Source organism: Gadus macrocephalus, chromosome 16 (genome assembly GCF_031168955.1).
Source record: "Gadus macrocephalus chromosome 16, ASM3116895v1".
NCBI classification, from domain to species: domain Eukaryota; kingdom Metazoa; phylum Chordata; class Actinopteri; order Gadiformes; family Gadidae; genus Gadus; species Gadus macrocephalus.
In genome coordinates this window covers 4,569,582-4,593,558 of record NC_082397.1, presented here as the reverse complement: position 1 = coordinate 4,593,558, position 23,977 = coordinate 4,569,582, and the positions used below count along the sequence as shown (strand labels likewise).

Here is a 23,977-nt window from a genome sequence, read left to right as displayed (position 1 = left end):
AATAGGGCAACCAATAGGCATCCCCTTATCTGCATACTTGACCATCGGAGTATGCCCCGCCTAACCCCGCCCTGCTCCTAAATGACCTGTCTCTGTGTTCACTATCTAATCCCCAATGCCTGCTCCTTAGTGATACGTATCTGTGTTCAGGGTGTGACCCCCACCTGCTCCTTAGTGACCCGTCTCTGTATTCACTATCCAACAACCTACCTGTTCCTTAGTGACCTGTGCTCACTGTCTAACGAACCCTGTCCAACACCTTTCTGCTCCATAATTGAATGTATCAGTCTGCTTCACTGAATGTTCATGTTAGTGGGTCATTTTTGACGATAAGAAAGTCTTACAAACAACTTCAACAATTATAATTTACTGCAGGGGTTAAAACCTAGAATGATTATTTTACATCCGTTACGAGCCTCGACTCCAGCCACCAGATTCTCAATCAAATATTATAACGCACATTTCATGCAACTAAATGCAAGAAATGGGTTAATTTGAGTTGTCAAAGGAGATAGAGCATAAAATAGGCAGCCCAAAAAAAAGGCACTCTCTTGCCGCTCTCTACACAGCACGACATTTGAGCAACATGAACCGTGAACTGTGAAGCAACGGCTTGGCCCGGTGTCTCCCTTTGATTACGATCGGGTTACGTTCTACCTTTTATCCTAACCTCCGTGACCTGATTGTCTGACCCGTGATGCGAGATCACGGCCTGAAAGCCCTGCATGCTTTCCACCGCACACAGCGGACAGCGTTTTAACTCTGCCAGCCCACAAACGATTAGCATGCTCGTTTTAGCAGCGCCAACGACAGAAGATTACCTGGTCTGAAGCCTGCATTAAGGCGGTCTCAGCCAGAGTCACATCACAGCTCAGGTGTTTATTGGGCATTGTGCCCAGTAGGATCTAGTGAATCTGTTATTGATAAGGTATTAATTTGGAGTTGATACATCAGTTATCGATCATGTTTATCAGGATATATTGTGAATATGTTATTAATTATCTATCAATTAGAGTTGATTGCGAGTAATTATCTTATTATTAATTATTAGTTTATAAGTTCATTGTAATCATTTTTGTACGTCTACACAACCATCAAAATTAAACCAACCATACAAACACCTGAATGTGCAGAAGCATGGGGCAAAGGGGCCAGAAAAGCTGGAGAGACAGATAGATGTAGACCCTTGTAATATTGGCATTGGCTCAACGCCCAATGCCAATGGAGAGTGGCAACGCCCCCTTTATGCGCAATAATTACTGCAGGAAGGCCATGACCAGTGGGAAACAGTGAAAAAAAAATCAAACGTTGCTAATGGTCACAATAAATAACACTATAACAAAAAAATAACATACAAAACATCAATGGGGAACATTACAATGGAAACCGCGATAGAATGTACAAACCACAACTATTTTTTTCAATAATAACAACGAATGAACGAATGAAACAGCATATTTTAAAAATAAACTATTGAACTTACTCTTGTTGTTTTTTTTGCAATATCCCGGACAACATAGTGGTGTACTCGTCATTGCTAAAATTTCACATAATTCCGCATAATATATATATTTTTGGCCCGTGCGTAATTGTGCGTAATTGTCAAGATGCACATTTCGATTAAAACTCACCTTTCTTCTTTTGGACGACTACATTTTCATTAAATTTACTTATTTCCCTGTCCTAAGTCATGTTTAGGGATACACAGTTGAACATCCTTTTATTTATTTTAAACAAAAACTACCACGTCAACCGGATAACATGACTCCTGTTGCGTTTGAAACAAGTGTTTCAATCGTCCCTACAGTGACTACTGACACTTAAACCTTTTTTACCTCTAAACTTAAAAACCCTGACATTGCACACTTTAACACAGGTTTAAGTACTAATTCATCTGTTGTATAGTCATATTATTATGGCATGAAACAAAAAACACAACTATTTATCACAAAAAAACTACCGCAGGAAGGATTTTAGTTTGCGCTCTCGAAAACAGGTTTGGGGGATAACATTTGAACGGTGGGACGTCATTGCACGAAATTTCATGGGGTTGGTCAGTCTTGCGTGCTGAACGTAGGGACGAAATTTGACGTGAAAGCCTTGCGTGGTTTTCGAGGAAATCGCTGTGTTTCAATCGTCCCGTGTTTCAATCGACCCGGCTCTCCCCTACGTCCTGCACGTACCACCAGTGGTACAGGTCGGGTAGGTACCACAGGTTGCGTCTGGATGAACAAGTGGTTCAAAGTTACCTTTCAACCACCCTAAAAACAGCTGCTCCAAGCTTCCCTACTAACAGTTTTGTTCGTTTATTCATCCTTGTACGTTTTGAAGGAGATAAAGATAAGAAAATATTTGTGAGTACTGGAAATTACATAATCGAATTGGTCTAAAAAATATACAATAAATATGTTATGTCAGTAGCTTATTTGGCTTGGTGCTAGCTAATGCCCAATAGGTCCATGCTACAGCCTTAATGCCTTCGAGGGTTTCTTGTACTTGCCTACAATTTCCTTCCTGCATCCATTTGGCCTGTCGAAGTTGACGCAGTCTGTCCGGTAGGTTGTGTGGATTGGATACTCAAAAATTCAAAGTTTGTTGGGAGAAGACCGTGGGCTCTCTGGCATTCACTGTTCGTTGTGCCCACCTGCATGTAATTATTGCCCTGATATACGGCCTTGGTCGCTACCACTGGTTGACACCTGATGGCGCCATTCCTCATTCCTTTAAATTTGCCTTAACCGAATACATTAAAACGGCCCCAACAAATTAGAAACACTGCTGTCTTGTGGAAGGAACTCTAAGCACTGGAAGCCATATTTAGTTTGGCACGCATTGGTTTCTGTAAGAATGTACAATGCACAAGAAGAACACGCTTATGTAAGCCCTTTTAAAAAAAACTAAGTATTGGTTCTAAAATGCACGATAATGTGATAGACTAATAAAATGGCTATATTTAAAATAGATACAATATTTTGCATTTGTTTCTCTTCTCTTGTAAGAAAATGTAAACCATTCAACACAACGCTTTCTTGTATAAAACATTTAATATAAAATATTGAGCCTCATAATTGGTATACGGGAGTAACATGTAGGGAACATTGTATGTTCACTTAAATTCTGGGTATCTTATTGTCTGCTATATAGTGAATTAAATTAACCACTGAGAATTCGAACACCACTGCAAAATGGCGAGCACCTTATATATTGCATTATATCCGTGATGGGGAACAATTTCGAACCCAGCTACTTTCATCCAAGCTGACGTCCAGTGTATTCCGATTCTTGTCGTTAAGGTGCAGGTAGAACACCTTGCTCAAGGATGTCTCCAGGAGGATTGTGGACATTGGGGATCAAATCCAGAAACTTTGGTTGAGAGTCAAACATAAACATTCAATCTGGTCGGGAACATGGTGCAAAAACACAATTCATCTGCATTGTATTTGACGTCCAATTCATTGACTACAATCACGTGAATGAAATCAAAGGGCTTCTAGGCCCGGCCTTGCCACCATTCGTATGGATGCACATGGCGTAGTGGTTACATCATTTATAGAAGTCGCAATCTAGTGAGGCAGTCGGCCCCAATTAGAGGATATCTGGGATTATAGGACCCTGTAGTGTGTGTGGGGGGGGGGGGGGGGGGGGGGGAGAGAGAAGAGAGAGCGAGAGAGAGAGAGGCTCCTCTTCCTTAGAGTTGAAGGCACCCACAGTAACATGACGAAGCACAGTGATGCCATGACCTTCACACGAGAGGCTGTTGGCTGCCGGTCTACCAGTCACTTCTGAACCTGACACACACACATACACCCACACAGTCTCGTTGGTGTTCCTGGGGCCCCCTTTGAAGACCTCAGTTCATCTGGAGGCTGCCGGGCTCTATGTACAGGGCCCCGGGGGGGTTGGTGTCCTGGTCGTAGAGGGCCTGGCGCAGGACGTTGTAGACGAGCTGGCGGCTCAGCGTGAAGCTCCTCAGCCGCTCCTGGTCCGCGCGGGGCAGCAGGAAGCTCAGGCCGAACACAGCCTCCGTCGAGCCGTTCCTATTGGTGGACAGGAAGAGAGGGTGTCCTACGCACGCACCTCAGACACCCACAAAGACGTAGACGGCGCGCACAACGACACAGACGCACACAAAGACATTGCCACGCAATGACATAGGCCTACAAACAACCACACACACACACACACACACACACAAACAGACACACAGAAGAAGACATAGACCTCCACACACACACACAGCGCACAGAGACAAACACTTTAAGGCAAGATACGGAATCTGGCTCTGAAGAGCTGTGAGACAATAACCTGATGTCGTAGATTTCAGCGTTGGAGAAGTATCGACCGAGAGCGGGGGAGTCGCTGTAGAGGCCATAGAGCTGTGGCAAACACAAAGACACCGTTAGGCCGTGAAACCGGTTCAACCGGTGCATTTTCATTTTCCTCACATAATAATATTTACATTGCAGCCGGTATAACAATTCAACTGCTTCAAACAAACCGATAGTGTTCTGTTGACCGGTTGAAATCAATCGACACAGATAGAAATCTCTTTATACATCAGTCACACCAAAGTGGGACTGATATTCATGTTAACTGTTGGTTATACAGTTAGGCCAAACCTTCTTTTGAAGTTGCGAGGCCAGGACTTGACTCTGATTGGAGGAGGTGAGGAGCTCCTCTGCAGACACCTGATTGGTTAGCCGAAAGGTTCCATTGAAGTCTCGAGGAACCTCATAGGATGAACGATCAAATGTATCGTCCGGATCCTTACGGAAGACTGAGAAGACACAAATCAAGTTTCAAAACCCAAAACCTTCACCCTTGTACAAAATTCATCAGACTTTCTTATTGAAAATGCATTAGTTATTATTTCACATATAGGTCTATGGAGTGTGGGTATATTTAGGATGTATAAACCAGTTTATTACAGAGGTGTGCTAGCGCAGCTTTAGGAGAAGTTGATACCTCCTGTATGTGCATTTATTTCCCAATGCGTTGATTTCCCAACCCAGGTGTGCAGCCTCAATCAGCCCCTGAGTTTCATCAGTATGACTGAGGCATCTTAATAATAATAATAATACATTTAATTGATATTGCCCTTTTCATCCGAAGATCTCAAAGGGCTGCAGGTTAATAGCAGTGTTGTTAAAAAATTTTTATCTATATTTATTCTAAAAATAAAAAGGGTGTTTAAAAACATCCAAGTGTGGGAGCCAAAGGTTTTCTTAAAAATAAATGTTTTAAGACCTTTTTTAAAGCAATCAGTGGATTGTGGTGCCCTCAAGGCGTCAGGGAGGGCGTGCCACAGGCTTGGGGCGGCAGCACTGAAGACCCTATCTCCCATGGTCCTACGTTTGGTTCTGGGTGTGTGGAGGAGGTTAGAGTGAGTGGAGCGGAGAGAGCGTGTTGTGGTTATGTTGGTTGAGAAGTTCTTTGAGGTAGGGGGGGGGCATGTCCATGGATACATTGGTGAGTGAGGAGGGAAACCTTGTACTCAATCCTGGTGGAAACCGGAAGCCAGGGGAGTGAGTGGAGGATGGGGGTAAGCCACAGGTATCCTCACAGACATTGGGGTTCGACCCCCAGAACCATGAGGCCGGAAGTCAAACACCCTCTCCTTCTCCCTTGGCTCTATAGAAGTTATCAACTGAGTAACTACCTGAGCACAGGACTATAGAGATGAAGATTACAGCGGCGATGAAGAAGAGGAGGAAGAGGATGGTCATCCACACGCTGCACTTCCAGAAGACCTTTGCGTTGAGCGCTGTCGTCAACCGCTCCACCTCGCGAACCTACGTCACAACACAACATTCAGACGTACTGACCCCCAACCAACCGTTCATTACTACGGCCCTAGAATATAAACAGGGGTTCTCGAAAAAAAAAAAATTCAGTCTTCATAAAAATAAATGGTGTAATAATATTTGATAACTACGATTTTGGGTGACTTCCAAGCCGCCGAACATGCAAAATGCTTGCCCTGATATTAATAGCAGGCCAGTTAATACTTGAAGCAACAAGTCAGTACGGACCACTTTCTTCTTGCGGCACTCGGTTGAGACATCCGGTGGGACCCGAATGATGACGTCTCCATTGCTCTCAGGATACTTAGGAAGAAAAAACAAACGGGTAATTTCCCCGCAATCGCGTCACATGACTCCGCCCCCACAGACCTGACCCTCGTTGTTAGGGTTAAAGACAGAGCAACATGGTTTCAGAGGAACTGCGGGCTGAGGTCTGACCTCGCTCCGTGCCCCGAGGGAGTGCAGTGTTGCCAAGACCTTGTGATATTGTCTGGGTCACTGACCAGAACATAACAACCTCTCTAAAGATTCTTCCACAGTTGTCTGTAGATTGTCTCCAACACATTAGAAAATAAAGAGTGTGTTCTTTGGTGTCCACATGAAAAAAACGGATTTCAAGAGAGGGGGTTCAACAAGATAAGAAGTTATAAGAAGTATAACCTTAAGAGAAAGAGTCAACATACTAAAATGTGCTCAGCTCTTCCCTTGGACTCCTACATGTCTTTACTAAGCTTGAAACGAAATGAATGCCTTAAATTCCTCCAGTCTCCTTTAAAGGGAAAAGTGAACATTCCTCATTCAAAACAATAACGACACACAACGTGACAGGGATTGTCCTGCAATAACACCAATGTTTACATTTTTTACAACAATGAGGGGGAATATGTTACACTATTATGACGCATGAGCAGCTCACCGGGGAGAGCAGTGGATTCTGCTCGGCAGGGGTCGATCCATTTTGAACCTACATACGGAAAGAAAAATACGCCATTAAAATTACGTCTCATTCCAACACCATATCCAAACATTGCTTACTTCAAATAAGTTTATGCGTGTGATGCAGACAAGAAAATATGCGCGACATGTTTATTTCACTTCTTTGTGTGAGGTACCGACCCCTTAGTGTGGAGAAATAAACAAGCAAACTTTTACTTTTGGGTAAAGCGCACACATTTTTTAGAAGCCGTGCATTTGTCCCCTCCAAACAAAAAGTTAAAACGTTACTATGACGTTAGACTCAACAACTTCTCCGACAGTTGCGGGTCTTTTCCTAACCCTTTTTTTAATCCCAAAAACACACATGCACAATTCCCAAAACGAAAGAAACAAAGAGGACAGACGAGTAAAATGCCTATAGGTGTGTTGACAGCTTTGCTGCAGATTAATCTATTAGGCTATATTTTGTATTGTAACCTGGTGGCTGAACATTGGCCTTTTCCCTTTACGTAGACCTATGAAAGTCATTTCCAGCATTAGAGGAAATTATGAAGCTCAAATATTTGCTTGGGGGGGGGGGAGAAACCAGACCCTCATACGCGCCAGATAAATTACCAGACATTCAATGTTCAAACCAAACCTCTGCCACTGGAATACGAAATATTACTTAGAACAAACCAAAAACAACCAACACACATCATACCAAATTAATCCACTAAAGCGTCGCCTGAGTAAACACTACGGGGGCATCGAGTAGGCCTATACGAATAAATATAAAAGGTCTTTATAGTCTGGAAGCCAAACTAAACTATGAGCCCATACTGTCGGACCAAGGGTAAATAAATATACGTCTCTATTCTGCAGGACAAACTAAACTATGACAAACTGTCGGAGAGAGGGTAAATATAAATATACAAGGACTAGTTTGCCAAACTAAACTATGAGTCCATACTGTCTGACCGAGGGTTGAACAGCCTATTCAGCGCAGTTCACCCAAACACGCGTGTGGAGCGGCGCACCGCTCGACCCATGGTTTGACCCCCCTCGATAGCACTTGTAGTAGATGAGGACAATTGGACCCACCTGCTCACTGGCGGACACATGATCTGCTCCATCGCCATTGCTCCTATTCGTCCCTAAGGACTGCAGTTCCATGGTCATGCTTCGGGCGATACGCTGGTTGAATTATAGCTGTGTTACATAAACCCGGAACTCCCCGAGAAAGTAGGTTATTCCTGTTGCCCAAGTCACCGATATAAGTTCCCAGAAGTGTCAGGGCATTGTTAGAGCATTGTTAGGTAAATGGCTGTTGCTCTGCTCCTCGCGTCGATCAGATGTTCAGAGTTTCTAATTCCTGCCTCTTACACTGTTTTAGTAGTAAAGACAAGTTGTGACGGTAACGCGTCACTCCTCTCACTCCTCACACACTTCAGATCCGCCAGGTGAATTCCTTTAAGTTTCGCTGACTACGTCAAAGGCGTTGTCTCTCCAGTGGAGGAGGGGGGAGGTGAGGAGAGGTCAATCGGGGAGGAATAGAAAAGGTGACACTTTGCATCTGAACTAAATTGAGTGTTGTTATGATGACCATATAAACCCTTTATCTAGGCCTATTCAAACTGCCGCTATTTGGACGGTTCAACACAAATAAGCAAAACGCTATGTTCTTATTTGCGTGTGTGTGTGTGTGTGTGTGTGTGTGTGTGTGTGTGTGTGGGTGTGTGTGTGTGTGTGTGTGTGTGCGCGCGCGTGTGCATTAATTTACCTTTCAAAAGAATGTCATCCTCATGTAAAAATACCCTCTTAACGACAGTGCAAGAAATCATTTCAACGAACTTCACCCATTCATTTTACAGGAAAAGCGAGAAGTTGCGACGTTTTTTTAATTTCTGTTTTATATGACTCCTATCACACACATGTATAAATCTTTGATATAGGAGAAAATTGTCAATTTTTATTAAATTACTTTAAATGGTTATACAATTTTTTTTATTGATTCTGGTGTTCAAGACTTATGTAGGTACATTAATGTCTGATTAAGTTAAATCTAAATGTGTTGTATACTGTATCATAACTCCTCCTTATTCCGTGCAAAGAACCAATGTTTCTTGGAAATGTTCAATACGACTGACAGGATTCCGTGTCATTTCCCACGATTGTATTTCCCAACAAACTTTTTCCCAACAAGACCGGTAGATGGAGACAAAGGCAATAAGAGTTTAATCTCAGGGCAAATTCATCAAAACCTAAGGCTTTCAAGTGGTTTTAAACACTAAAACCAATATTTTAGTTTTTCAACAAATAGTTTTGCCTGATGATACTCAATGCTCTTTGAATATTATAATCTGTAGTTCTGTCATCTGTGTACTGATCTTTGAACTATCGAATAACTTATTAACCCTGATGGATTTTCTGTTCCTTTACTGCATGGAAACATTTATGCAGTCTAGGCCGTCTCCCGTTCCTCCTGTTGCAATGCATTCTTGGCAGTAATTTCCTCCTTCCTGCAAATGCCAGCAGAGGCAGTGGGTCGCCGTTCATCCTCCGAAGCATCCGTACCCCCCAGGGTTGCCAGATCTGCTTCGCGACCTTCAGCGCTTTCAGCCGTGTCCTCATCCCCAACTGTCTGTGCATGGTTCTCCTCCCTGCGTTCTGATTGGTTCAGGGGAGCGGTAGGGTCCTGTGACATGCGTTCCGACGCCTCCTTCCCCGTGTTCTGCTCCGGTCCGGGACTGGCCGGCTCCGGTTGCCATGGAGTCAGGCCGTTGCCGCGCGCCCCCTCCTCTCCCAGGGAATGGCGGTGGCGTCTGGTGGGTGGGCGCCTCTTGACGGACAGGCGTGCACGTGTCTGGGTGAACCAGAAGGAAAATTATAATTATTATTAGAATTTCATCAAAAATGGTCCCTAACTACATACTGACAACTTTCAAGATCTCAAATGGCTGGTTAGTGAACACTAAGTTTGTAGTTTATGATATATTTGTGTAAATATTCACACGTCTACAAACATAAAATGTTTATGTAACTTGGCAACAAGAGTACTGGATCATTTAAAATTGTATTTGCTACTTAATAAAGGACGTCACTACGTCAGTGTAAACTTTTCGCATTTCTTACGTTGAATTTATAGTCGACGTGCATTACTGTGCACGTTACAAAATATATATTTGAATTAGCATCGGTTTCCATTCTTTATATATGTTGTCGCAAACATGCCGAAACAAGGCTGTCAGAATAACATAAGAAACTCATTTAATCTCAACCCTGAGTTGTTGTCATTTTTCTGGTGGACCACAGGGAACAGTGAGTAATGGTCAGTGTCCAGTGACGGTTCTGTGGAGCAGAACGAGGCTAGCTGCCTGTAGGCTAACAAGGCTAACAGGATTATTGATCGACCTCCCAACACCCATTTTAGCGCCTTTAGCACTCAGTAGAGTGGCGGCCTCTTCCTCTGCCAGATTATCTGCAGCTATTCAGAGACGCAGGCCCCCCCCCCCCCCCCCCCCCCGCTGGGCCACATGTGTCCACGGACACGGCAGCGTGTGATGTCAGCGTGATGTCACAGCGAGGAGATGGTGTGACAACTGCTCCACTTACTGAGGGTTATCCTCGCTCACAGCCTGCGTACGGCCAACAGCAAACACTGCTAGAGAAACTAAAGCAGGTTGGTTTTTAGGAAGTGGGGGCAGGATGTTGCAGTAGTGGTTAGGCGGTTTGACGTCCAGCTGAAAGGTACTGGGTTCTGCCCGAATGTCCGCAGTCAACCTATCTCCTCCCTGCTCCATATTGTCGTATCTGAACTCACTGTGATTCGCTTTTGCGGAAGGACTAAATAGTAATAGTAAATCCAGGCAAAGGATATTGTGGCGTGGTATAATGCTATGTCATTGAGCAGATCTATAAAATCATCAAGATGTTCGATTCACTTCAGAATACTTTGAAACCATGTCATCCTTGGGTCTTTATATCTTATAAATGTTTTTTTTGGAGACTGGTCCAAATGTATCACTCTGAGACACACCATTTGTTGTTTTTTTCCACAGGGATCTTTAGCCCTTCGAAACTGTGATGAAGGGCTTTACAAAAGGAAAGGGAGTCGACTCGGTCTCTCGACCCGTTTCAACCCGTCTGCCAGCCTGGAGGCTCGGCCGAGGTCCTACCTTGTTGAAGCTGGGGAGGGGGTTGCCCTCTGGCGGGGACTCGAAGCAAACCGCCTCCTCCTCCTCGCTGGACTGGCGGATATGTGGCGGCGGCGGTGGTGGGGGGCTGCTGCGGGGGCTGCCGGGGGAACAGGGCACCGGGGCAGGGGACGGGGGGGCGCAGGCCGTCCGGAGCTTAACCTCGGGGGTCCGCGGTAAGGGAAACAGAGAGCTGGGGGACAGGGCGAGGTTGGCCTGGATGGAGAAGGAGAGATAGTATAGCTGTCATACAGAGAGAGAGAGAACGGACTGTGAGAATATTCTGGAAACTTGACTTTGATCCGTCGACTTGAGTTGGAACTTAATTTATAACTGATGGGAAACTTGTTCACAGCTCACAGCAGAAAGAATTGGACAGTAATATGAATAAGATTTAAGTTTAAATTAAAATGACCAAAACATAGTAAGCCTTTACAATGTTACTTGTTTTTATGTAACTATAAAACCATAAATTAGCCGATAGCTATGCATGTAGGGACGTTTATTTAAATTATAGTCCTTACCATTATTTAACTGACCGATTTTTTCAAATGTGTTTTTGTAAAACCTTTTTGAATAAAGTAAAATATCTAAATCAACACGAGCTGAATCTATTTAAAAGGTTATGCGCATTAAACCGTTTAGTCTGCGTCACAGAGATTATTGCCGCGTCCTGAACGCTGGTTACCCACATACAAGCCCCCTATGGCCCTCACAGCTACTATGACAACACACAGTCCATGTCTCCCGAGCAACACCCTATCAAATTTCCTTCGCCAATCTCATGGCAAAGTTTCATAATCGGCCCCCCTCCTACCTGCACTGGCGAGAAGAAGAAGAGTGAAAAACGGCAGCCTTTCTGTCCCATGGCTGTCCGCTGAACGACTGGTTAAATAAAGCTTGATGAGAGCTACCATCCGTCCAGGGGATCAGCAGGCCCTGATCCCATTAAATCCGTCATTCTGAGCAGGTTGTCCCGCAATGAGGGAACAACCCCGCCCCCTACCATTACAGCGCAGTCCCCAGTGCAGTGACACTATTCCACCAGCAGATGGCAGCAGGGTCGCTAAAGCCGCCTCTGTGTTTGTTTTGAGGCGTTGTTTTTTTTTTAAGTTTTGTATACTCTGTTTGAACGGTTATGTTGATGTGATTGTAAGACATTATACGATGATAATGTTTATAATTGTAATGATAACTGAGGAAGCTTGGTTTTTGTGTTTGAATTAAAAGTAGAAATGCACATCTTTGTCAGTAGTTTGAACTTTGAAGAAACATTACCTTATGCTCAGCAACTGAGATATGATAAAAAGAGGATGTGAGTTTTTTTTATGTTACTGCAAGGCTAAAGTTTTGGAACTAATATTTTCCCACAGTCATCCAATCAATCCTGTTTATCTGAAAGCAGGTACAGTTGGTTCCTGGGGCAAACAGGTAAAAGTTTGCTTTAGGAGAGATTTTGGAACACCTTTAGGTTAAAGGCACCCAGTGCAACTTTATGTAAACATTCAATGAAAAATAAACATTCAATTTCCAGTCTTTTTTACACGTAGTAAGTTTCAATAACTCCATACCATTACATATCGACATTCAAGGAGCAAAGATGAGACGTCGTTGTGTTTTTTTACAACTCATTCGAAATTCTTTATTTTCCTCCCAAAAATAGTATATTTTTTAACATATTCATGTTGTTAACTCAGACATAGGGGTTATAAGAGGGTGACATGGATACACTGCAACAATCCCGATCACCCTGATCATGCCATCAAACCCTGATTGCTTCGCTTACCTGCAGTTTTTCAATGATTGAGTTGTTTTTTATCTTCACTTTGAAAGGTTTCGGCAACAGAATCACAGGTTTCTGCATAAACACAAGGAACAGAGAGTGTTTTGAATTATACTGTGTTTCAATATATCATGGTATAGTTTGGCGTCATGTTATTTAACCCAACATACCTGGGACTCCCCCCCTTTCTCATCTCTCGGGCTGCTCAGCTTCAGAGCGCATGGTAGTTTCCTTAGATGAATCCTCTTTAACACAACAAGGAAATAGTTAAACGCTATAACTCAACGAGGCAGTAGTTAAACACTATAATAATAATAATAATAATAATACATTTAATTTAGAGGCGCCTTTCAAGACACCCAAGGTCACCTTACAGAGCATATAGTCATCATTCAAAACTATGTAAAACAGACTAGGAATAAAAGGAAAACAGAGGTTAAACATGAAGAATAATAATAATTAATAACACTCAAAGACGCCTAAAGTGAAGGGGGGACCTCACTAACCACCACCAATATGTAGCACAACATAACACAACTAGGAAATTGTTACAAATTCTACAACATAACCAGGAAGTAGTTACACACTCTAACACTACAAGGAGGTAGTTACACACTCTATAACACAACCAGGAAGTAGTTATACACTCTAACACTACAAGGAGGTAGTTACACACTCTATAACACAACCAGGAAGTAGTTATACACTCTAACACTACAAGGAGGTAGTTACACACTCTATAACACAACCAGGAAGTAGTTATACACTCTAACACTACAAGGCGGTAGTTACACACTCTAACACAACCAGGAAGTAGATACCACAATCTATAACACAATCAGGAGTTACCATACTCTATATATAACCAGGTGGCACACTCTATAACACAACCAGGAATTAGACCAACAGTATAACACAACCAGAAAGTAGTTAGACACGTTTGCACTACCAGGAGATAGTTACCACAATCTATAGCGCAACCAGAAGATATAGTACAATATAACACAACCAGGAACCAAACTCTAGAACCACACTTTATAACCAAAATCCAAAAACTACCGGAACATAATATAAGTAATACTTATTCAGAATGTGCAACAAATTAGAATCATCAACTTGCATTAAGTATTATAGGATATTAGATTCTCTAAATGCTTTGATATAACAACACGTTGGTCGTCGGAGGAATAATAGAGGAGCGTACTTCCTCGTTGGAGGCCGGCGATGCGACGGTATGACCTCTGAACCTTCCCGCCAGCTCCGCCACAGACTTGAATGGAGAACCTTCCTGTAAAACAGAAATTAATGTTTCACCAGAATTGAAAAACTCTTGTTTGTTTTAAAACTCCTACTCCCAATAAAGCCTCTCTTCCATCCTCTATTAACTTATCTGTTTCCCTACCGTTTTTCATGTTCTAGACTCTCTTCTCTAGTCTCTGTTCCACTATAGTTTCTTCGGTTCTAGTGTCTGTTTTAGACTCTGTTCTACTACAGTTTCTTCTGTTCTAGACTCGGTTCTAGTCTTGGTTCAACTATAGTGTATTCTGTTCTTAGCTCTGTTCTAGACCCTTTTACTGTAGTCTCTGTTCAACTATAGTCCCCATAGTATCGTTCTACATCTCTGTTCTGTTTGAACCTAAATCCAGCATGCAACAACTACAATTCCCATGAGTCTTCACACTAAAACATAATTCAGGATTTATGCATTTGACAATGTACTGCAATGTTTGAAGAAGTCATCATAAAGTCTAACCCTGGCCTTAACCCTCGTCCTAATTCAACCGCTCTCTAGTATCACCACGTTCGTGTTTTTAAAATACAAAAAAGCGAAAGTCTTTCACGTCCTTATCTCGCCTGGAAATGGAGTGTGGGATTGTGAAATATACCCAACATGGTAATGTGGAGAGCACAGACATCTGGGGAACTGTCGCCGGCCCCCACAAAAAAAACACAAAGAAGATGAAGATATGGTACCGGATGTCCTCCACCCCCAATGCTAACACAGCTGCTAACCGTCACAACCCCGAGGTGGCCTGTCCCTATCACTGTTATCACCCCCTGACCCCTCACTCTCCCCTCTTGTTCCCAGGAACACCTCCCTCCTCTCCTCCCTACGACCGCTAACCCTCCTTCTTTATTTTCCTTTTATTCTCCCTCCTCCCAACTTCCCTATCCTTCCTCTCTCCTTTCCTTTCCTGCTCTTCCCTGTCCTACCATCTCCACTCTTCTCCTCTCTCCCCAGCTCTCCTCCTCCTCCCTCCCTCTCCTCCTCCCCACCTCCTCTCTTCCGCCACCCCTCATCACACCCCTCCTCGCTACTATCCTCGTTCGTCCTGTCGTCTGTCCTCTCCTCCGGTATCCCTTCTCTCCTCCTCACTCCTCTCCTCTTTTCCCCTTACTCACCTCCTTCCCCCCTCCTCTCCTCCATTCCATCTCTCCTTTCCATCCTCTTCTCTCACCAATTCCCCCCTCCCCCCCCTCCCATCTCCTCCCTCCTCCCATCTGTCCTCTCACTACCTTTCTCCTCCATCCTCTCAATCTACCTCTCCTCTCCTCCCACCTCCTCCCCTATGACCATTAGCTCACCATCTCAGCACCAGAGCTGATAGCAAGCCTGTTTCCGAAGAGTCTGGTGTGGTTTTAGACTTTCCCACAGTCTGTGTACACAGACGGACTGTAGAAATGTCTATCGTTTAACCAAGATATACAGTGAGAGGTTAAGAGACACAGGGAAAGCCAGAGGGAAAGAGAGAGTAAGAGAGAGACAACCAAACAACATTTCTTTATCTTGGATTATGGACATTTAATTTGACGAAAATCTAATAGACTGGTAAGGGTAAGGGTTTAATCAGGGGGAAACTATGCTTTTGAAAAAAGGAATTGGTTTAAAGCCTAGCCAACCAGGGGTCCCTCTCTCTCTCTCTCTCCCTCTCCCTCCCCCTCCCCCTCTCCCTCCCCCTCCCCCTCTCTCTCTACATATCAGGCCTTAGCTGCAAAACCTGCAACATTAACTTGGTGTGTGCGTGCAACAGATATTCCCCTCCCACCCACCCCCCACCCCCCCCCCCTCTCTGCTGCTGCTGCAGGACTTCATCTCCAGAGCATGGGAACCACCGCACTCCACCGATATTACCACCAAACTCAAGGCATTCCACATTTTAATCACAGATCCCCCCCCCCCCCCATATACCCCAACACTGCCATGATGACCTCAACCCCTCTCTCGCCTCCACCCTAAAGTATGACAACATCCACCAGCTCCAACATTTCTGGAGTTCTGCTCCAAACGCGTTACTTTCAACACCCTCTTTGCTGCTGCTGGCGGCTGTCTCTCTCTCTCTCTCTCTCTCTCTCTCTCCACCACTGAGATCAAATGACGTGTAGCATGTGTACTGTAGTACACAGCCTGCACATAGCAAATACGGTGTATGTGGTTGGAGTATTTCTATGCATTTATTAGTTGTATGATTTCAGCGTGTAAAGACGTCTACATAATGTCCTTGTGGACATGGAAAGACGTGAGAACAAACAATGTTTCAGAAGCATATCTCCTCTGATCTGCAATGGTGAATTCGCCCGAGAGACCACCCAGTCGTTATTAGCTGAGGCGTCTAATTGTTTAACTCTTTCCTGTTCCCTTGAAACCAGGGCATGGTGGCCACTGGCCAGGGTCCCTGGCCGGGGCTGAGCCTACGGAGGAAGCTCTTCCTGGTCAGGAGCAATCAACTCTCACAAACTGGACGTCAGCGAAAAATATACCTGCTTCCTTTTCTCCCGATGACAAAGGACTGTGTGCCACACACACAAACATACACACACACACATGTACACAAAAACACACGCACACAAAAACCCTGCTTGCCAATTATTAAGTGTTGCGTAATCCTTATTTGGTTCAAAATTAAAGGTCATGTATATTTGGAGACAGAGTGAGAGGAAGTGTGAGCAACAATGCTTTCGTTCACATAACCTTCGAACTGACTCAAAATGAGAATGGACGGTGAACATAGTGACCACATAGTGAAACAAGAATAGATGGAAGTGGCTCTTTCAATGAAAGCACAACTTGGGCCTTTGGGTATATTTAAGATGGTGAAGACGGTGCAATCTAGTAACACTGTCAATTATTATAGGATGCGAACAGATGACATAGCATGGAAAAAAAAAATTTTGTTCTGTTTTAAATCTTATTGCGGCTCCCTATAACCTAGATAAGATCGAATAAAATAAGATGGATTAAGATGAACGATAAGATGGGATGTGATGTAGATAAAATAAGATTGAATAAGGAGAGATGAGATGAGATGAGACAGGAAAAGTAAACACAACATAAGATAAGAGCATTATACGGGACAGCTTTCCCAAAACAGCCACCAGGGCTCGATGCATCTCTCCAGAGTCCCACAGCAGATGTTTCGAGTGAAACCAGGCCTGGGTACCAGTTATGTTCGTGAAAGACTCGACTGGGACCCCAGGGGTGGGTGTGTGGGGGTGGATTCCAGGGCAGGGAGGGGAGAGGCTGGGCTCTATTTCTGGGGCTACAGGCCTGGGAACCGGCCTGGAGGCAGACAGAGGGACCTCCTGGGTGCTCCTCCACTCAAGCTTTCACCCTGGAGCTATAGAGAGACAATCAGATCCACACAGCCAACCAGGGACTGACATCCCCCTCGGTGTAGCCTGAGGAACATCTGGGGCAGTCTGCACCAGCGACTGAGAACTAGGAAGATGGCTCCTACGTAAACATGCGAACGTATGCACAATAAAGTACACAGGCGTTTACATGTGTAGCATACACTCATGCATATACATGTACAGTATGGGCTGTGCATGCACGTATTGTAAATGTGTAGTAGATCAATTACAAATGCTACAAATCAAATTGTGGGTATGTAAGTCTAGCCTAAGGCCTAAAAAAAAAAATTGTTTCGTTCCGGTTTCCGACCAACCCTGTCAATTTATGTGCGACCCAAATTATTTTATGATCTTTAAAAAAATATATATATATTTTTTTTTATGCAAACTATAATTACGTTTTTGTACATCACCTCTTCATTCTGTACAAGGATGAGCGAATTTTCTCGTTTTTAAATGAAAACAACCTACCTATCATTCGCTGCCGCTGGAAAAAATAAAATAAAGAAATAAAATAAATTCCCTACCTACCCATGACCTCAAATGACAACCAACAGGAACCAAACTTTTTATTTTTTTAGGCCTAACCATCCTTGACACAGATGCCTCCTCACTCTTAGTCAGTGTGAATACACTTTAAAAGTGTGCTAAACAGTAAATGTGAAGTATTGGTGATAAACGTATCAATATTGTGTAAAATTCTTCATGGTTATTACAATAATCATAAAACACAACACCATCAATTCCAGGAGCCTCTCAGCGACTGGCTGGCTGGCTTGGAATGGCTTGGTCCGCTAACCCGCTTCTATGCTAAGCTTTTAGGCAATAGTTGAGCATCAAGTCACAAGCACCTGATATAATAATTACAAATCCTGCTCTTGTTGTTGAGAGGAGACGTTGTGATTGGGAGGAGACGTTGTGATTCCAATACTGTGGTTCCAACAGGAGTGATGTTCTTGTTGTTGTCAGCCTCTCTTGGAAGTCACTCAGTCAGGTCAAACGTGTTACATCCATTAGATGAATGTGTGTATATAATTGTTCCTTATGTCTCTGTTAATAGAGGCTGTGTACAGATGTAAACAGATGTCAACAGCTCTTTGGCTAAGTACTTGATCAGTACACAGTGGGTAAACAGTACATGTACTTGTGATTCACAGGGGTATAACATACAGAGGAATACACACTCAAACGGTAATTTGTCTTTTCCATGAAACAATAAAACTATGGTTAAATATAAATATTTAACTGAGGCGCTGCTGCACGGACAGAAAGTGGTTTACATGCATTCACACTCAGGGGCACTTTAACAGGCATGGAATTAAAGCAGAACATAACCACACTGCTGTAGATGATGTCTACTCTTGTGTACTCGTTTCAGAGTGTCTTTGACCCGGCCTAATACTAACTTATTAGCACATGACACCACTGGGGATCAAGTGAGCAGCTGGAGGGGCACCAGGCTGTGTAATCTATCACAGAGCTGTTGAACGTGACGTTGACCACACGCCCTCCGACACGTCTTTGAGAACTGACCGGTAACCGCCTGTTACAGCTTCACCACGAGCGCTAGCGCCGCAGTTGTTTAGTTAAAGGGTTAGTTAGGGTGAGCCAGTGCCACGGTCAGACAGCATGTTGTGTTGGTTAGCGGTGGCTATGTAAGGGATAATGTATAGAACGCCGGTCATTATCGAGAAAATAAGCCCCGACAGGGCAAACAGGACACCGACGCGCAGCGGAGGTGTCTTGCTTTTACGATATATGTCTTATTTTACGATAATGACCGGCAAAGTTCTATACATTATCCCGCTTATTACACGGCTAATTGCCAAAACGAAACAATTTATTTACAATGTATTTGTTACCAGCATTCATAGCGTTGATCAGCAGAGAAATAGTCCGCCCAAGACGTTGACGTCGTCGCTTAGCAACCGACAGCGCTTGGGTTGATACATATCCCGCTTATTACATTGACAAGTTACCGGACTACGTGCGGAGTGTTACCAAAGGCAAAAAGTCATATTGTTTACCTTGACAGCGGTCATTATTCATCCGTTGCCAATGAATTATCAAAAAATAATTGACCGCCGGAAGTTGTGAAGTGCCCATGCAAGTGAACGGAACGTTGAAAAGACCCGTGTAATAAGGTCCAATAGTGCATGGTGTTGTGCACTACTGCTAGGGTTAGCTAGTGCTTATAGTCAGTGCTGTAACAAGCCCTGCGGTGATCTATGTTTACTTAAAATAGTAGATATTGTATAGACATTTATACGATCGTATATACGTTTTTTTCAAATGTATATTTTTTTTACACAGCAATACAAATGAAAAATAGGAACAAATGAATGAATAAAATAAAATAAACATAGAATAAGATATTGATAATCTCAGCATATTGCTCTGATTCAATTAGTGGAGCTATCCATAAGAAGTCCAACGAGAGCTCTGGGATATGGTCACTAAGCCAGGAGCTCCAGGTGGCTAGGCTACAGGGGGGTCACCTCAGGGTTGGGCCCTGAGGGTAGTAGGCTATGGAGGGAGGCCCTGGGGGTGGATTGCGGGGGTGAGCTAGGTGCTAGGCTCTATGCCGCACTTGTTAGAAACACTCACACGGCGTCTTCAGGAAACCATGATGTGATCCAAAAAATCAAATTTTCCACTTGCTTCCCTGGCGTTCTGTCTGGGGAGAACTGAGTGTGTGTGTGTACGTGAGTGTTTATTTGGTGTGTGTATGAGTGTATGTGTTGGAGCATCTGTGTGTGTGTTTATTTGGTGGGTGGAGTACTCTCTTTAGGATCCAATAAAACAGATCATTTGTGAGTCTCGGCTACGATTCGCTGCGTCATGTTTGGAGTCTTAAAATGATCTAATAAAGAAAATGCTCAACAAACGAAAATATCAAAGACTGGAATGTACTGACCATTCACTGACCACAACTTTTTGTAGGCTTTTAACAACATCATTATCAACACACTTGGATCAGAAAAACTACCTAGAAATGTTTTTACTTTAATCGAGGAGGAAGATTATTAAGTAATTAAATGCATTAAAAAAAAAAGGGTAGGCAACTTGGAGAAAGGGTAGGCAACTTGGGAGACAACTTGGAGAGGCAACTTCTTAACATAACCCACAACACACGATAATCTATTAGAAAAATCATGCGAACAATGAAACAGATAATTTGATATAAAGATAATTAAAACAAAAATGACTAATGAAATATAAAAAAACTAAATAAATTGCCTACCTTTACCTTTAAAATTGTTGCTTAATAGTATTTTAATATGAAAAATATGTCTACCGTGGCGCTTGAAGCACTTGAGGTGTGCATTTCTTAGGCAATACCCTGGCAGTCTCAGCAAGACATTTTGAGTAGTTTATTAAAAAAGGTTTAATGGAGAGCTAAATATCATTTGACATGAATTTTGAGAGTTTGAGACATGAAAATGTTGGAAAGGATTTTAGTATTTTGGCCACCTGAAATCATGTTCAACAGTTAGCTTTGGGTTCTGTTTAGTAAAACCTATTACTCATTGATCCATCTATTGATCGGACTGTGAGTTACAGGAGAGCCTCGGGTCTCGTGTCAAAGGGCAAAGGTGAGTTTCAGTAAGAATGTGACTACAGCAGGCCTGTTTTAAAGTCACCTTCTGACGTTTAAAGTTCTCCATGTTGACCCCATAACAACAACCTTAGCAGCCAGACAGAATAGTTCTTCACTTCTTCAAGAAAACATGGCATGAGAACATGGCGTGAGTTTGGAGCAAACTAGAACATTCACATACTGGTATGCGGAGACTTGCATAAACATAGGATTTTACACTTTATATTTCATAGATGTTATTATTATAGTAATAGTTACCGAATCGCAAAGATTGCTCCCTTTAAAATGTGTGTATTCTGTACTCAATGTTTAAGAGCGGTTGTACTGTACACATCGCTCAAAACAGCAGCCGATACAACACGGTCAGACAACAATGTTCGTCTTAAGATCACAACACCCTATCTCCGTGTCCCACACCCTCTCCCCCTGTCCAGTTCACGCTCTATCTCCCTGTCCCACACGCTCTCTATCGGCCTGTACCGGGCACTATCCCTCACAGGAAGCAGCTTTTGACGTGGCACGACTTTCATCGCCTGAAGCAGGACGACGCGGCTGGCAGGCAGAAGATAATCCCCACACGCAGTAGACCAGCCACAGAGGGATCAACCCAACAAACACAATTTACTATTTTGTTGGTTTGAGTAGATGCTTTTACTGTAAAAGACTTACAGTGAAAGGGTTTTGATAAATGCTATTTACGAGCAGATAGGGCTTAGGGGGCCTCTTGCTCACTGCGGACATTGTGGCTTGAAAACTGAACCTTTATTGGGACTCAAACAGCCCAAACACAAGAAACGATCCTAGAGAGGTGGGGTCCGGCCTCATGGTTTGTGTGGGCAAGAGACATTAACTTGAAACCATTCAACCCAATGCTAATGAGCCACTTTAGCCTGTATGATGGTACAGGTGGGTCACCTATACATTAAGCCTACAGGAACCTACCTGAAAGGAGCATTACTTAGTGATTAGAACCTAATGCACCGTTCAGGTAGGTTATAGAACAATTCGGGGAACTCGATCACAAGATTTATGTTGCATTTCTGAGGTTGTAATCTGAAATGGTCACTGTACTTTCCCCTCCCTTACTGTAGGCCTACACCACCTTATATTCCAACACCGATGACAGCAATAGTAACGATGTGTGGCAGGCCGAGAGCAGGAAAACAACAGGTCTTTACTACGCAGTGGTGTCAGAGTTTCCTAGCCGTGCATTACATAATCAATCAATCTGTACGCCATATGGCTCGGACTTATGCAACCCTCTGCCTCCACTATGTGGTTTTCCAAAGCGGTTTTATTGAAATGTGTGTAACCATGGACACACCCTCTCTCTCTCTCTCTCTCTGCCCCTCTCTCTCTCTCTCTTGCTCTCTCTCTATATATATGTTATATATATATATATATATATATATATATATATATATATATATATATATATATATATATATATATATATATAATAAATATATACATATATATGTATATATTTCTCTCTCTCTCTTTGCCATGTCTCGCTCTCTCTCTCTCTCTCTCTCTCTCTCTCTCTCTCTCTCTCTCTCTCTCTCTCTCTCTCTCTCTCTCTCTCTCTCTCACACACACACACACACACACACACACACACACACGCACGCACGCACGCACGCACGCACGCACGCACGCACACACACACACACACACACACACACACACAATAGACAAACCTGTCTACAAGGTGCCCAGGCTGAACCGATTGTCTGCCGGTTCTTGGGTTTCTATCAACACACAGACATAAACACATATGTGCTCAAATCGTTTGGGCCCTTCTCTGAAACAGGGATGCATGTGTAATAAGGTCCTCCACTGCTTATGTATAACCTCATATTACGCGCCTTGGCTCACTTCAAAATAAAGTCACGGAAAAATCGACATTCCTCCTCCTTCTCTCCCCACGTGACACACGAGTGGCTTGAGACTCGTTTGAAAGTTACAGGGTGAAGTATGTTCTGCAACTCTAACCTCGAGTCATGCAGAAACACACACATGTCTCGAATCAGCACATTGGTTTTGACTGTCAAAGATTTACCCTTCACTTAAGTCGATATGAAGTGGATCAACAGTCTCTGACTGTTTACTTCTCTCTTTCTATCTTTCCCTCTTTCTGCCTATTATTTCGTATGCTTTTAAATGTTTAAATGTAACCTCTTATTGATCTTTTCTTTCTCTTTTACTCCTGTAATTTGTCTTTTTATATCATGAAGTTTGAGTGGTCACTCGGCGTGGCCTACCTGCGATATGCAAATTAAATCAATTAATATTAATATACCTATTATTATAATTATTATTTTGATTACTGTAAATAAAAAAACATTCTTCAAAAGCAAGGCTGCATCCTTTCACCGTCCCTTTTAACGACTATCCACGATGTAAACTAAAGGGTTTGATTGATGGTTTGTGCGGAGCGGTTCGGATGACAGATGGGCCGTCATCTCTATTTCCTCTCACTCGCACTGAAGTGCAACGATGACAGCAGACATAAACCACCCGCTGCCCATCAATTACAATAACAACTCATAGCAGAACCATTCTGTGATGTGCTCCGCCTTGTGTGACCAGTAGTAACTCCATTGTTTGTTGATGTTGCTAGCAGCCAGCCACTAACATGGTGCATTGTTTCAGCTGTAAATAAACTTAGAAAAGCGCAAAGGAAATACTTAAGAAGTGTTGTGAGACTTTTAAGGAATACAACAACAGGCAGACAAGGCTACATACCTCCATCCTGGGGAGACGAAGTGGTTATGGTGATTCTTTTGGAAGGAGTTCAACTTGGAGTTAAAGTCCCTGCTCTGAGGCAGACGGAGTGGTAGGTTGAGACGGGGGGCTGGTCTGTTTGGATGTTTGGAGCCAAACGGCTCCAAGACTGCTTGGAGGAGTGGAGAACCGCGCCGCCGCGCAGCATGCCGCGGGGACGCGCGCTGGAAGTTTCAACTCGGAGAAAGTCACACGCGACTCCTCTCAGAGCATCTTCTTTTGACATGACGTTAATTGCGGCTGTAATTGATTAATTAAT

General features: G+C 43.4%; 2 protein-coding genes and 1 long non-coding RNA gene across 5 annotated transcripts; 1 reads left to right on the top strand and 2 right to left on the bottom strand.

Annotated features, from left to right (window-relative positions):
* Positions 1-3,642: 3,642 nt before the first annotated feature.
* On the bottom strand, positions 3,643-8,356 carry LOC132474783 (TPA-induced transmembrane protein). The gene is made up of 7 exons (XM_060075657.1): positions 7,824-8,356; positions 6,721-6,768; positions 6,033-6,107; positions 5,660-5,792; positions 4,620-4,777; positions 4,306-4,376; positions 3,643-4,037 (listed from the first exon to the last, which is right to left on the bottom strand). Exons 1-7 carry the CDS (start codon positions 7,899-7,901, stop codon positions 3,851-3,853), a joined length of 750 nt encoding a protein of 249 aa, XP_059931640.1. The 5' UTR covers positions 7,902-8,356; the 3' UTR covers positions 3,643-3,850.
* A 574-nt stretch (positions 8,357-8,930) lies between these two features.
* zgc:153184 (uncharacterized protein LOC751652 homolog) lies at positions 8,931-23,857 on the bottom strand. Of its 3 annotated transcripts, XM_060075650.1 has the most exons (7): positions 23,680-23,857; positions 22,632-22,682; positions 13,903-13,986; positions 12,869-12,943; positions 12,702-12,773; positions 10,898-11,131; positions 8,931-9,585 (listed from the first exon to the last, which is right to left on the bottom strand). In XM_060075650.1, the coding sequence occupies exons 1-7, from the start codon at positions 23,683-23,685 to the stop codon at positions 9,184-9,186; spliced, it is 924 nt and encodes a 307-aa protein (XP_059931633.1). In that variant the 5' UTR covers positions 23,686-23,857; the 3' UTR covers positions 8,931-9,183. The 3 variants fall into 3 exon arrangements, with proteins under 3 accessions (XP_059931633.1, XP_059931634.1, XP_059931635.1); XM_060075651.1 differs by lacking the exon at positions 22,632-22,682 and having other exon boundaries at positions 23,680-23,852; XM_060075652.1 differs by lacking the exons at positions 13,903-13,986; positions 22,632-22,682; positions 23,680-23,857 and adding an exon at positions 13,523-13,865 and having other exon boundaries at positions 12,869-12,972.
* Positions 10,244-11,023, top strand: LOC132474794 (uncharacterized). The gene is made up of 2 exons (XR_009529728.1): positions 10,244-10,469; positions 10,781-11,023. It is a non-coding gene; the product is annotated as an uncharacterized LOC132474794 (long non-coding RNA).
* Positions 23,858-23,977: the final 120 nt, after the last annotated feature.

Excerpts from the sequence above, each read along its gene's own strand:
- LOC132474783 (XM_060075657.1), bottom strand. The coding sequence starts at position 7,901 with ATGACCATGGAACTGCAGTCCTTAGGGACGAATAGGAGCAATGGCGAT. Across the intron at positions 6,108-6,720 it reads AGAATCCACTGCTCTCCCCG|TATCCTGAGAGCAATGGAGA; the intron begins GTGAGCTGCTCA and ends TTTCTTCCTAAG. Across the intron at positions 4,778-5,659 it reads CTCTATAGTCCTGTGCTCAG|TCTTCCGTAAGGATCCGGAC; the intron begins GTAGTTACTCAG and ends GTGTCTTCTCAG.
- zgc:153184 (XM_060075650.1), bottom strand. Across the intron at positions 13,987-22,631 it reads CCTGGGCACCTTGTAGACAG|GAAGGTTCTCCATTCAAGTC; the intron begins GTTTGTCTATTG and ends TCTGTTTTACAG. Across the intron at positions 12,944-13,902 it reads CGCCGGCCTCCAACGAGGAA|AGGATTCATCTAAGGAAACT; the intron begins GTACGCTCCTCT and ends GTTGTGTTAAAG.